General features: G+C 48.4%; 1 protein-coding gene across 2 annotated transcripts in view; it reads right to left on the bottom strand.

Annotated features, from left to right (window-relative positions):
• LOC149353272 (nose resistant to fluoxetine protein 6-like) overlaps positions 1 to 14,959 on the bottom strand; it is a 76,020-nt gene that overhangs the window by 24,200 nt on the left and 36,861 nt on the right. The window contains exons 2-8 of one of the 2 annotated variants that reach the window (XM_089582441.1): positions 12,494 to 12,693; positions 12,313 to 12,418; positions 6,323 to 6,410; positions 5,243 to 5,334; positions 4,554 to 4,724; positions 3,377 to 3,470; positions 318 to 404 (exon numbers count right to left, since the gene is read on the bottom strand). In XM_089582441.1, coding sequence (XP_089438567.1) covers positions 318 to 404; positions 3,377 to 3,470; positions 4,554 to 4,724; positions 5,243 to 5,334; positions 6,323 to 6,410; positions 12,313 to 12,418; positions 12,494 to 12,693 — 838 coding nt within the window. Of the gene's footprint in view, positions 1 to 317; positions 405 to 3,376; positions 3,471 to 4,553; positions 4,725 to 5,242; positions 5,335 to 6,322; positions 6,411 to 12,312; positions 12,694 to 14,959 lie in introns of both variants that reach the window. The other variant, XM_089582439.1, reaches the window with a different exon arrangement.

Raw genomic sequence — 14,959 nt, 5'->3', positions numbered from 1 at the left:
GAGTAAGCTGCATCAGCGCAGTGGCAGACGTGCGCTGCTCGCGACCATCTGCGCATTCCCAGCTGACGCCTCAAAGAAACTAGTTCACGGTTTCGGGTCGAGGATCGCACTATGCTAAATCGCTCTAACTGCTTAACTAACCTATAATAGAAACTGCTATATTCCTCGTCGGGCATACTGAATGAACGCTATAACAAGACTAGTCGACCAGCCGAATGGTTAACGCAGGAGTAAGCTCATAGAAGCGATAGCAGCGCAGGACATTTGTCGCGGTCTTTTCACCAGGTCAAACAGGTGGCTGATATATGCTGACTCACCGCACGTATCTCCGAATCAGCAGGATGGGCAGCCACTTGCTCAGGTTTCGGCGCTGCTTGAACACGCTGTAGCCAAACAGGAACCCACTGGGAAGGGCGGTCATTGTTCAGAAGAGGCGCTTGTCGTTATGCGGGGACGCGGTTGCTTCAAGAAGAAGCATATATCTTTGTGGATAGCGAAACAATCATTAAAGTTACATCGGCGATAAACTGAAGTTGGCCTGTATCGACAGATCGGGCACCCTAACGAAAACGACACTTCTTGCACTGAAAGCGGAGCTTTCATAAGGTGGAAAAAGCAAAAAGAAATTGGTAGGGTTAAACCGAGTTAAACGTAGTAGGGTTAAACGTAGTTAAACCGAATAGACGTGCGAAAACAGGTGTTCATTCTTCAACTGGAGGGGTATACTATAGCTCCTCCTTAAGGGTATGACGAGATACCTTTAGTGGATCAATGCCAATTTGTGAAGAATTGGTCATTGTCTACTTAACATTCATACATGGCGACAAGTCCTCATGCGACTACCAGCGCAGTGGCGCAGCGGCTAAACGATGCATATCACTGCACTGACAGGTGGCTGTTTATATCACAACCGCCGGCAGAGAATGTGCAACCCATGTTGATCTTCCCGAGCAACCTCTCAGCGCGACACTCCTCCGAACTTATCCGAACTTATCCGAGCTTACCCGAGTGATTCGGGTAAGCTCGGGTACATACGGTGAACGTACTTACAGTGACAAGATTCCTGGTCGGTGTTGGTGACCATATGCGTGCTTTCCCACTAAAATAAAGTAGAGGTGTCGCCATCGCAGACAAATTTCGAAAGTAATCTGCATGCGTCGACAGATTTTTCTGGGGCGTGTATCCTAGAGCCTAGGCAACATAGCCATTCACTTTAAAACTGTGAGATCACGGAGTCCTTTTCGATGCAGGCGTCAAAAGTTTGAATTGCTTGATGAGAAAACTTTTAGGTGCAATTTTTCGCAAAAGAAGTGTCTTTTGCTGCGGGACAAGCCTCAGCGTAGCCAGAATGCGCCACAGTATCTAGTTTTACCAAGAACAAACGTTGAATGGAGTTGTACCTTTAAGCACTTTTTTTTTTCCAATGGGTGAGCCGGAAAGTATAGCCGTGAACAAAACCAAATTTCCCCGCTTCCTCTCGTTTTGAATCGCATTTTGCGCAAAAGTAATGAAGCCAGTATAGAGCTTTGTTATTTAAAAACTAAAGTAACTAATGAAAAACAAAGACCGCCACTAAATTCTTCAAGTGGATCGCTGCTGAAGTTAAGTGGGAAAGGTACATCTCATTTTGCACGAGTGTGCATCCGGCACGCTCTGATATTCTAATAAGTATGAGAAGTTAATTTGCATCTCTGTTTTACACAGCGCTTACATTCGATCGAGGCCGATAATGGTAAGTGTTGAGAAATGCTGGAATTTAGCGTTTGCGGTTGCTTTCTTTACAGCTGATTAGACGAAAACGGCACAGGTTATGAAACCATTGAGGCACACGTTTCAGTAGTACTAATTCGCCTAGAGCAGGTTTTTGGAGTCCCGTACGTAAAAGCACCGTGAAAGCTATCGAAAAAGAAATTTGCGTTAAAACTAACCTTCCAAGCGAGCTGGCGGATGAAAATGTCACGCATCTATAAAGTGAATTGAGCCTAGAAATACTACAGCACTTAGAACCAGACATATAACTTTCGATGAGTTCAGTACAAATACTGCTGCTGTGTTGCCACCTGCTGAGCAATTACTATGCAGTTAGCCGCAACGCACGGCCGTATATGAGCGCCAGTTCGCGATCTGGGCGTAAGGTCATGGGCGTGTTATCACTCCCGAAATTGCAGACCTGTGTCAGAACGACGGTGCAAGTAATTCAAATTTGCGAATTCACCTTCTCCCAGAATCAGAAAGCGCTTTGTTTTGCATAATTTAAAATATGCGCTTGCAAGCCTCTCTTTCGAACAAAATAAAATTCGCCTTTATAGAAACACCACTGCTGATGCCCACGACGCCTTCAAAAGTGCGGCGTTGTTCGGCGTCGTGCCGAAGGATAGCGAGCTTTCTGAGACTTGTCATGCCCGGGGCTTACATCGCCACCGCGGCCACTCCAGTCATTCTGAGGTGTACGCTTGGCGACGGCTCCAAAAAGCAATAAAGTAAATCGCGTTGCTGGCACAGCCACTGGTTGCGCTAATGGAAGCGCGTTTAGCGTAGTGAATGCTCCATCGGAAAGACTTTTATTTAATTCGTCAGAGCTCGCTGGCATGTTCGCATAGAGTGGATAATCGAAGGCTTGAGTTGTTTGATGTCAGAAGGTGCTTTATAAAGCACTTGCGAAGAGCACTTAACGAGGAGCAATGGCCACCGCTGAGGGAGCGAACGGGAAAAACAATTTGTGGTCAAGTCTTGTCATCGCAGCTTTACACTGAAAGGTATATAATTGTCCTCCTTGGAGGCTATGCTTTTTGCGCTAGGCACACAAGTAATGCTTAACACAAGGCCGTCCTTCTTTTTCTGCTGTTTTTCGTAAAAAATGAAGCGTAACCAACCCGCCCAAACGTCCGTTCTCTGTAATGCTTAACAGACACCTTCACAATTTGTGACAAATTCGATGATGATGCTAAATTTTAATGACGCAAGAGCAACTTTGTCGAAACGCGCCATGGTACAAGTTGTTTTCCGTCCACACAAGGTGGCGTCCAAGCCCGATTTTCCGAGCATTTTACTGCAGAGAAGCCGATCACAAGGCCAGGGGGCAACTTGTAGAAAGTGAAATGAAACAACGTTGAATGCAGTCATTATACAAATAACCGCAAGCTTGCCAGTCAATTGTTAGTCATATCACGGAGAACTATTTAATTTGCATCCGTTTATCACAACGCCCTTCTCATTCACTTACACAAGAGAATCAATTAAATTGCGTAAGCAGCATCACAGAACCACAACTACCTTCCTTTCTTTTTTTTCTTATTTTGGTACAAGATTGCAATGTGAAAAAAAAAAAAAGAATTCAAAGGTCCTCTGCTTGCTGGAAGAGTGTGTAGGCACATACCTGAGGCAGAAAAAGGTGTCGGCTGCCGGGTAGGCATTGGCGATGAACATGAACGGCGTGTGCTTGACGAAGTCAAACATATTGAAGATCCTTCCTGAAAAAGAAGGCCACCACGACCGCTTAGTTCCGGCGCTAAACTGTTGCCTGTTCTGTAATGGTCACGCTGAGATTGCCTTCGCCTAGGTGGTAGGGGGAACTACGAGTATTCAGAATTGTAGACTCCTTGCCTTCGATAAAACTAAGAGAAGCGGTTTGAGACGCCTGTCAGCAGCGTAGTTGTTGGCCTGCCAAACTACCAAGCGTGCCGAATCAATATCAAGAACAGATATAGCGAAGCCATATCTTTGCATCTGTTTTCGTAGCGTGCGTGATCACTCCTAGACTTTACGGGTACCCTTCTGTACATATCAGCTTTCTTCATGTTGTGATCTAACTCCAATTCATTTTCGTCTATCCCATTCTCCTCATGCAGGGTGTAGGCAATCAGATTTCAGCCTGTTTGTCTTCTGCGCTTCTCTTTACTTTGCAATAAATGCCTTCACCGGTGTAGAAATTGAAGTCGGTTTCATATTTTCATGTCGCATCCAACTTGTAGCTGTTGTCTCGAATGCTAATGAAATAATCGAAAAGAATCGACTGGCCCACTTTCTTTCTTTTTTGATTTCGTTGTTAATTGTTAATTGTTAATTTCGGCAGCCCCAGGCTCCACAAGTTCGGGGAAAAAAAACTGCATTTTCGTACGAAAAAATTCGCACCAAATCGACTGCTTTCAGTTTGATTATTCATGCTTCAGTCAAAGAACGGAGCACGCCCTTTTTGCGGGGGTTGATTTCACCACATCTGGATATTTCTGCATGGCGCTCCGACCGGATCATTTTTTTTTTCTTTTGTTCTACGCATATTCATACAGTTTCTGTCTTCAAACATCACACATCATTGCTGGACGCCGGTTTTTCTTCGCGACTCTCTTCCTTTTTTTTCTCTCTTTTCACACGCTTGGCTCGCATGCAGGAGCGCAGGGTACGCTCACGTGGCTGCTCAGTGGAGCTCTTAAGTCTATCGTCACGCGTATGAGAGCGCTCACATTGGGACGCGCGTTCAGAGCTAACGCAGCGAAGTGAACACGCAAACGTGACCGTCGCCTTGACATAGACGGAAGTGCGCGGCGTCCACTTACTGCGGTTTGGTATGGGCGTGAGCGCGTAGCAGTAGCCGAGGATGATCCACAGCATAGTGAGGAAGCGCACGCCGTGCAGAGCTCGAAGCCGGGACCCATCGTCGGAGACGTCAAACAGCCGGAGCGTGTTGCTGTAGGCGGACCAGGAGGTGAGCGCACCCAGGACGGCATCTGCGCGCATTGACGGGCGTCGGGCGCTGTGCTATCGCCGCTTTTGAGTGCTCATCTTATTAACGCGGAACCTTATGGGAGAGACATACTTAGCTTAACGCGGTCAGAATAACGGAATCAATTAAGGGTGTCTGCTGCAATTATTTGTTTTATGCTATAGGAGTAGACGGACCGAGCAAGCGGACGCTTCTGAAAGAGAAATCCGCTTCCTTGCTGGTGCTTTGGTCAATTCACAACATTGCTGTCCTGCGTCGAAACTCGTTACTCATTGATGAGAAATGGAAGTTCTGATAGGGAACAGGCCCCTCAGGACGTTATTCCGACACATCCGAAATGCAAATCGGAATTTGAGCCGGGTGCAGCAGATCAGCGCATTTTTACGGAACCACCTTTGCCGTGGAAGCAGTTGCTTCGGTTGGGAGAGGAGGAAAAGTAACAGAGCACATAGTGTGCAATACTTGTTGGACACTCTAAGGGAAAAAAAAGAAAACAGGGGAGAGGGAAGTGATGATACGCACGAGGCTTACGATCCTTGTCCTGGCGGCTCCTGAGGAAGACGTCCACTAGGGTCCCCAAGACCACCATGCTCAAGACCACGCACAAGCAGATCCTGCAAGTGCCCGGAATGCGAGAACCAGCCGAGTACTGTCTGTGCACAAGGTTCAGGAATGTGCTGTGTTCCCTAAATAGGATTAAGACTGTCGTTAACGATAATTTTGAAGCGCTTGGCGACTAATGAGCGATATGTGTGTATTCTCGCATGTATCCGTGCGCTGTACACTGGTTTTCATTACCGCTGAGAAGTTTCGCGCTCTGTTCGGAAGAAACGGTCCCGGAAGATCCCCCAAGAGCCCTACCTCTACCTCTTTTTTTTTTCGCCCGTGTAATAGCTGATGTAGTGTTATTGCTACCTGGATGAAAAATGGGCGTCATTTGTGATCTATTAGCGTTAATCGCAATCTCTAAGCACACATGATTAGATAAAAAGAAAACGTCCTGTGATTGTTGCGCCATTTATGATACACTGTACATCAGTCAAGGGTCTCAAACGCGTAAACCACGAAACTCTCCTCTTTAGAGTGACAATCTCGATTCTAACGCTTCAATAACTGTGCGACGGTGCTTCGCCTTTAGCGCACCCATACAGACTTCCTGTATGCGTCCGAAAAGGGATAATATGGCGTCGGTATCTCTTCCGGGTCCTAGAACCCTAGTTTTAGGTGCAAGAGAAAACTTTACATCGCTTTGTACGGTAGTCTAAAAGAGGAAAAAAAAAAGAAATTAGGCGCTGAAACCCACACCTATTTTTTGATCGCAACTGTTCTGTGCATTTAAAATTTTGACCGAATGGTCCTGTATAGTTAGCCTTGCTTCCACTTTTGTCTGTAATTTGTGACTATATAAAAAAAGAAATGAAACGTCCACGCAAAAGCTTAAGGAGTCATCACAAAAACAGCGGTCGTATTCAGATTTAAACGCGTGCGTAATTGTATCTCCTTTCCGCATTTAAGACTGGCTGTGCCAGGCCTTGAGCCTGCGCAGCTGCGGACCGGGAGATGGTAAACAAGAATCAGTGTACTCGCGGCGCAGGTGCTTACAGCGCCGCTTGCTGCAGGTTGTCCAGTTGGATGTCCCTCTGAACGTCGCACAGAGGCACTGATGCATTCACGCCGTAGTTCTTAAAGGCTGCGACAGAGAGAGAGAGAAAAGCCACAAATTAGCGACAGCGGGCTGCCGGCTGTAATGCTACCAGTCTATATTATTGCTCTCGGCGCCTTCGTTGTCTGTCTGCCTTCGTGGCAGCTTTGCGCTCGTGATTGCTGCGTGAACAGCTTCGCTGATATGACGCGCAAAGGAAGACATCAAGTACGTACTACCAAAAACGCGCAGTCGACGAGACCCGCAATAAGTGCCGACCAATAAAAATATAGAGAAGTAAGGAGTGATAAATGCAGCAGGCGGATTGTAAATGTTTGAAATATTTATAGTAATTGATCTCAGTAAAAATTTTCCGTGGTCCTGGGTAGTATTAAATTCATGGAAGAGTGAGAAAAGTAACGTTACTTTTGATTGACAGCCATTTATTGTTTTGGCGTTTAAATCTGTGCATTGATGGAGGGGGAGTTTGGCGAGATTGCCCTTGGGATGGCTGCGAGTCGCCCACTACGCAAATTGGTTGTGAATATACGCGAGAAGTGGATAAGAAGAAAAAAAATGGAGTTTTGCGAGCGTAGTTTACGTAAAATTTCAACAGTTGCTTAATTTTAGCATTCAGTCAGCCTGACGTCCGCCTAACGTGACCTGGTGATGGTGGTGATGTTGGTTAATGAGGTTTTTAGTTGCCAACGCCACAGAAAGTAATATATGAGCCATGCCATAGGGCAGGGCTCCGGTTTAACTTCGACTCGTTTAGGGATCTTTAGCGCTCACCATTTGTATTTCGCTTCAATCGAAATGCGGCCGCTGAGATTCAACCCGTAGCCTTGAACTCAGGTGCTGAACGCCATAGCTAGTGAGCCACCGCGCCGGTAAACATAACGGAACGTGGCATCCAGCAGCAAACACCGCGCGGAGAGTTTATGATTAATGCTTTGTCTTCTCAGAATGAAATGAGGAACCAACGCAAGTAAGTTCACATAGCGTGACGAATAAGATTTAGAGGCTGGGAAAATCCCTGCAAAGTTTGGGCTAAATTAACGTCGCGCTACACTGCGGGTCTTGCGGGCAATAACAGAAATTGTCGCCGCCGAAGTGACGGCTGAGCGCTTGTGCGGTTGAAGAGGTGCAAAAAAACAAAGGAAAGCGAAGACGTAGGAGCAGCATAAGCGGTAGAGCGAAGCCGGAGAAAGCTGCGTCGTCATTAAGAGCACCGCGGGGACGGCCGAAAGGGGCTCTTACATCAGGAGCGAAGTTTCCGCTGTCAAACGCGGCCTCCCTCGCTCAGCTAGTGCGCGCGGCAAAATTGGATTCATAAGGCGACCATGCGGATCCAAGGCCACGCGCCGAACGTACGCGGAAACGAAGGCGCTTCCGGCGGCCGCGCCGAGCGCCGGCAACCAGCCGACGTACAGCCGGGCGAGCACGTGCGCTCGTCTTCGCGGAAGGCGCGCGTCCCTAGGCAAACCACAAAGGCATGCATTATTGTTTTATCTTTTCCCTCCGTTATGGGCGCCAGTGGCAGTTCCCCTCTGCTTGCGAGGAAATGTATTGCATGTGTCAAAGACGGCGAGGCCGAACCTGCGCCAATGCGCCGACGACGAGCTGTTGCTTCTCCACGCGCAAGGCCGTGTTTACGAGGGTTCTTGTCACCTTTACCTGCCACCTCCAGACGCCAGTACGTCCAAGTTCGCCGGTAGGAAAGTCGGTGTCAAAACAGCGGGCGCCGGACGAAAATAGCCGAAGAGCACTCACATTCAAATGGTCTTCGCTTGGGTCTGTACGCTCGGCTTCTATACACAAGCGTGTCTGAAGTTATTTTATTTTCCTTCTTCGTGCATTGTTTACGACTTCAGGCACTCAAGCGTACATGCCTTGACCCTTCATATTTTTTGCGACTTTCATATTACTAGCCGTCTCTCCATTATTCAGGTGCTACGTATGTTTTCAAGCGTAGCCGACAGAGGCAACCTTGTGAAGCTTCCCGGTGTTGAGCTCTGAGCTTGCACAGGCACGCAGCGGTGGCCACGCCATACACAGCAGCTTTGTCGGAAGGCTTCATTCACTCCTGGCTCGGGAATCTTTTTCTATCTTTTGGTCCTTCTACAGAATCACTCAGAGTGACAGCCATGGAGGCACTTTATAAAGACCCTTTTCCAATGAATCTTGGACGGACTCGACGTACGAGGTTATACAGGAGATGCTCTTTGCTGACTCTCACTACGTGCGATTGGTGAAAACAAGAATAACCAGGGACACCCCCTTGCGTGAGCTTAAACTTCCCCCGCGGAACTATATTACCAGAATGGCTCTTCAGTCCCTTTGTTTCAACTCAAGATAGCTTTCATAGAAAGTACCGGGAATCGTAACGACATATTATCCGTCCCAACAAAGAGTGACGCCTCCTCTTGGCACACAAAGCAAGCTTGCAGTGACGATCGGAAACGCTTCCGGGCAGTCCAATCCCCTCCGTTGAGCTGGCCATGCGCTAGCCTGTTCGTATCATTCTGCATCTCAGCGCCGCGTACTAATTCCTGTTGCCACTGAAATGTGCCGGCATTGAAATCAAATCTGCTTCCCTGTTACTACGCGCACAGTGCAACAACAATATCGGGTTTACGCGACGCGACCAGCGCGCGCTCTTTCAGCGCTGACTGCTGGCGTTTCAAACCAGTATGTCCGTCCAGGTCACACTGATTTCAAGCTGGCGTAGGCCCATCTTCTCTGTATAGCCCAAAAAAGGAAAGAAAAGACCACAAATAACAGAGAGTAGGGGTCAATATTGCTTGTGCCTCAACGTAACTAAGTAAAAGTTTTCAAAGCTGCTTCTCCGGAACCGTTATTAATGCGCAGATCAATTTTAAGATTTCTGAATACGCGATTCTGTTCGTCGCAGCGCCTACAAATTCCTGCCCTACCGGCGCGTGTAGCCGAAACTATGTGAATATGCAGCCATACTAGTGAGCACACCTCCAAACGAAACGTATTCAAAGCATATAAAGGAATTTTTTCGAAAATCTCAATGGGGCCTTCCAAAGCAGCTAGGAAGTCGTCCACGAACCTAAACACTGTGACGGTGCTTGGTTTTTGCTTTTTGTAGGGTTTAATTTCCTGAATCTACTCAGGCTATGAGGGACGCCGCAGTGAAGGGCTCTGGAAATTTCGACCACCTCGAGTTCTTTCACGTGCACTGACATCGCACAGTACACAGACCTCCGACATTTCGCCCCCATCGAAATGCGATCGCCGCGGCCGGGATCGAACCCGACGATGCTTGAGTCGGAAGACTTTTCGCTATGATTCTGCCCTGCGCGGCTAGAAATATATCACTAAGGATGGGCCGACACTGAGACTCGAAAAAATCACTTCAGATTCCTTGGATATACATTTGCCTATAGCGAAATGTATATTTCGCCATGTACTAGTACGTCGCTCGGCAGCGTACGTGTCACGCGGCTCTCTGTCCCACCCGGCCAGGAGCAGAGTCGGTGCCCTGCGTCTGCTGCTGAGCGGCTACGCAACCATAAAAAGCGATGATAGATACTAGAGGCATTAAGAATGAGTGTACGCGCCCGCAGAGAACAATAACGCCTATCCAGCGCATGCGCACTGGCGACCCACAATGCCCCTAATTGATAGGATCCCCTAATGCAAAAGTCCGTACTACTAGCATAGCGCGTACCTCTAACGTTTACCGCCATTGCGCATGCACAGATCTCCCCGAGGGCGCCAGATGGCGCCTTGTTCCTGTCAACAGAGTTAACAGGCCGCAAACCTGCCGCGTCGGGACCAATCAGCGCATGCGCAGTGACGGGGCCGCGGTACACGGTAAGAGGTAGCGGTACGCGCTATGCTAAAAGTATCTGAGACTTTTAACATAGCTCTTACCGCCACCACTTACCACCTACCACGCATGCGCAGATCGCTCTGTGGGCGCCAGATGGCATCATGTGCAGCCAGCTGCGCGCAATCCTAGCTGCCTCATCGGGAACGTCAGTGTGTGTGCGCTGGTGGTCGGTACCTTAAACAGTGACGGTACCTTACCGTGTACCACGCGCCGGCGAACACATGCCCCTGCGCATGAGTACTCCATACGTCTGCGATATGCTAAAACCCTCTATAGACTGTTATATCGGGCGAGAAGGATGTCGAAACGCCTCACCTCCGGGCTATTTGCAAGCCGGTCCCGCTGCTGCTGCTACCGCACTAGCACAAGTTGCACACATCCCAGCGAGCAATTGCACTTCTTACAAATTCTTGAATGCAGGAGGCATGTTTTCTGCTTTAACGCGTTGCTTTTCTCAGGCTATAATCCATAATTAGGCGATCCCTTCTGAAGCGCGGAATCGACTGATGCTGAATTTGGTATGCGTACATGAAGCAGGTCTCTCACAGTGCCACATCTAACATCACGCGCGACTATTAGCAGTAGAGTGGTAACCGACCTGTCATTATTTTTTTCTTTGAGTTCGCCCTTTTTACTCCCTTGAATCAAACGTAAGACCCAGCCGCCGCGGTGGCTCAGTGGCTATGGTGCTTGGCTGCTGTCCTGAAAGCCGCGGGTTCGATCCCGGCCGCGGCGGTGGAATTTCTTTGGAGGAGAAATTCGAGGCCTGTGTACTGTGCGATGTCAGTGCACGTTAAAGAACCCCAGGTGGTCGAAATTTCCGGAGCCCTCCACTACGGCGTCTCTCATAGCCTTAGTCGCTTTGGGACGTTAAACCCCATAAACCAACCAACCGAACGTAAGACTAAGTTACAATTTTATTTAATTGATTCTTTTTTTGTCATTGATGACTCAGAAAAGAATGAAGATGAGACGTCACCAAGCTTGACTTAGGGAAGAATATACTTTGTTTTTGATTTGCATTATGGGGCTAGAGCGCCATATTTCCACCCATTCTCCGCCCGCACTGCACAGCAGACGGTGCAAAACCACCGAAGGTGACATTGACGTTAAAGGCAATACCGCCTTCTTATTTTATGCTATTTTCTTTTTTGGGACATTGGCCGCCGTTCCTCTAACAGATGATTGATGAGCTCTTAGCCATCGTGGCAATCGGAAAGTCGTTTTCACCGATGGACATTTCCAGCTGTCAAGATCGAGCCTGTGAGGTCAAAGGCTTTTTTTCGCTAGATTCTTCTTTCTTTATGTGGATTTTTGGGCCAGCTTTCACACTGCCAATCCTCGATATTATCGTTTGCTTAAATTTAAGGCTCCTTCCACCTGCCGCCAAGAACTGATGGAGAAGAATCAGTTTTTGAAATTACTGGAACACTGATAGAGAAGAAAGAACGGTCGTTGCTTTCATACGCTACGCCATAGTACGTGCTACTTGAGGGATTTTTCCGCCAAAGTAGGTTTAACCAACTGCCATGAAAGACGAAGCGGAAAGACGAAGACGGCGGCAGGCCAGCGCTCATCCCCCCACGTGGGTATGTGCCATTACAAAGAGGAGGAGGAAGAAGAAGAAGCGCTCATCTGTAGCTCTGGCAGTCACTCACAGTACAGAACACGCATCAAAGGCGAAAAGATTATGACCAAACGCGTACTTCGCTAGAAGAACTGGAACTACAAGCTCCAGCTTGTTTGATATCGTCTCTGTTTTGGAAGGCTAACAGATATGGTGTTATACCCGTTGCTGCAAGCCGTAGCGTTGATGCGGCACGTCTATTCTCGCTGTAATCTTTGACATCAAACAGCTTTTACCTCGTCGAACGCAACCTTTTGACTGTGTAGGCGGACTTACGGCCACCGGAACAGGCTCGCATTGCTTGAGCACCACACAGAATGATTGAATAAGGACTAAGTCCAATGCTGCTATCGTTACTAAGCAGTGCGAGTCGGTCCGTGTGTGGCGCGTTACGCCGTACTGGTAAGCAACAGACAACGCAGCGATTCATGCGTACTGTGCGAATGATTCGCACCCACCGGATTTGATGAGCACGTCGATGTCGTTCCGGGAGCATGCGGATGGCACACAGATGCCCAGCCGGAACCCGGGGAACCAGATGGACTTCATAATGCGGCTCAAGTTCTGCGAACGAGTGCTGTGTTTAGGCATCGGTGTGGCCATGCAGCGCCGCTCGTGAGTCGCGAGAGATATGCTTACCCTGCGGCTGTTCCTGAGGAAGCTGACGGGTCGGCTGGTGTCGATGTTAGGCTTGAGGAATAGCGAGCAGTACTGGCCGCGGAAGGACTCGTCGCCCCACGAGTCCTGGGCGCGTGTCTCAAGGCACTGGTCGAACGAACCGAAGTCCGTGATGGTGCCCTCGAAGATTCCCGCCGGCGGACGGCCCATGGCATCCACCACTGCACACAGAGCGTGGAGAGGTAGCCACGCGTTGAGCATTTCACAACACGATACTCACGCCTTACGTACACTGTGCGTTCTTGACGTGGCACTTACTCTCGTCTCTTCTGGCATCAGTCAAATAAAGCTCGGATTCTGCTCTCGCCCCAGAAATTTCCTAGAACTAAAACGAACGATGCAGTGCAGCTTTGGGCAGTCGCGTAATGATAATAACTAATATGATACATACAGACGCAAAACAGCACGAAGACAGGGCAAGAAAAAAAAACTATTTTATTTTCCCCGTCCTAGTGCGGTCTCATTTTGACCTGTGTGAACTGAATCATACAGTTGAATTACATCTACGGGCCTGCACTACTTGAACTGAAAAGAATAGTTTATATACCTCAATCATTTTTTCATTCTAATGATATCTGAGTGAGTGAGCGTTGTCGCATTTCATTCCACGCAACCGTTTGTCTGAGACTTGATAGCAAACAGCGGTTACTTGTCCACATGAGGCTATTATACTGCAAAGTGCTTCAATTGAAAGTTGAAAAAAGGTGATTAACTGAGGGTTCAAGGCGATGACAGTTCGCAAAAACGTTGTACAAGGACGGAGCAAAACTTGAATGCCAAACCAAGGTGGGCTTAGTTTTATATAGAGTCAAGAGAGCAAAGATATGTCGTTGACTGTATAACATTGCTTCACAGCAGCTGTGCGCGACAAATGCTCTCGAAAGGAAGTCACCTTGCCGCATCGTATACGCACGCGGTGAGCACAGACTTAAGCATGGTGCGGCAAGCTAAGACTGTTTACTTCGCCACTGTACACCACCCTGCCGATACCGTTATTACATGGCGTTTTATCTGTTGGAGAGCCCTAAATGGCTTCAGAGCACCTGTTTTCTTCTTCAGACCACGGCGCAAAGCGGCGCCACATAATGGCGTGGCACCACTATAGTCGGATACAACTCAAGAATGAAGCGGCAGACACGTACCCCTCAAAAGATCCCCCCCCCCTCCCCCCCAGCCAATTGCATTGACCGAATGTCATGACCTCGCTGTCCATCCAATTTCACGGAGGCGGCTACCAGCCACCTGCGATGCCACGCCATAGAGGATTAACCAAGACGTCATGACGAACGGACGACGCCGTTATCGGAGGGCGGGGGGGGGGGGGGGCTCCTCTGAGGGGTGTCTGGCGCTTCATTATTCAGTTGTATTCCCACGGCGTCACTGGGCACAAAGAAGGGAGGCTCCTGGCCACCTCCTCAGCTTTATTCGTGACGCCGACCTCTTGAATGCGTGGTGACGTTCAGGATGGTTTCCTCGAGTGCGCTGGGTGGACCTGCTGAATTCAGCAATGCGAGCAGGTGGGCCGCACAGGCTGTGAGGCACAGAGCGCGGACCAGCCAGAGCACGCGCCAGCTTTCGCACTTCGTTCACAGCGTTGCAACTTGAACTCATGCACATTATTATTATTGATTTACCAATTTTCTTCTTTAAACGTCGGTGCTTGTGCCTGTTTCTTCCTTCTTAGTTGGATCTGTTTGCTCACGTGTCAGACTTACCACACTATAAAATACTAGCAATGTACTACAGACATCTTTTTTTTTTTCTTCTGAAGCTTCCGTCCTTCCTTTTCAGCTCACGTTTTCATGCAAATGACGTCTTTTCCGATCAAACAAGGAGGACAGAAAAATGACGCCGCGCGACTAGATTGTTTGTACATATATCTGTCGACATCAAAATAGAGAAGAATGAAAAAGTGCTTTTTTCGTCTCGTTATTGTCATTTGCGACCACGGTCGTACATTCTTTGTCAAAAATATGCATCCAAGGAGTTCGTGTCTTAGCCGTGTAGTGGTACTCTCCAGCACCCGTGGCTGCCCAAAGCTCTGCGCGAGTGAGGACGAGAGCTTTTCTCACCTTCGAGAGATTTGTAGCGCAGGCGATATGAAACAAGCCTCACTGCATGGCCCAGGAGCAATAAACCTAGTGCGCTGTAAATTTCTGAAAAGGCTTATAATATTCCTGTGATAAAAGTCAACGCACGAGGTGACCAGAGTTGAAGGAGGTGGCACGAGGGTGGACACTTGCTCGTTTCGCTTTTTCAGGGTTTGCTGAAAGAATCTGAAACAGGGGCAGTAAATGGCCACAATAGTGACCAATGAAACGATACCCATGACATTGCAAAATGCTTTTTTTTTTCATTAGCGCTTTGTGGCCCGCCAACTTGGTGATAATGTCTGGAGGATTTCTTGCCAAAACTGAATAGTCCTGA

This window comes from Amblyomma mixtum, chromosome 3, assembly GCF_055824585.1.
Source record: "Amblyomma mixtum isolate Tamu chromosome 3, ASM5582458v1, whole genome shotgun sequence".
In the NCBI taxonomy this organism is placed as follows: domain Eukaryota; kingdom Metazoa; phylum Arthropoda; class Arachnida; order Ixodida; family Ixodidae; genus Amblyomma; species Amblyomma mixtum.
This window is presented reverse-complemented; position numbering and strand designations above follow the sequence as displayed.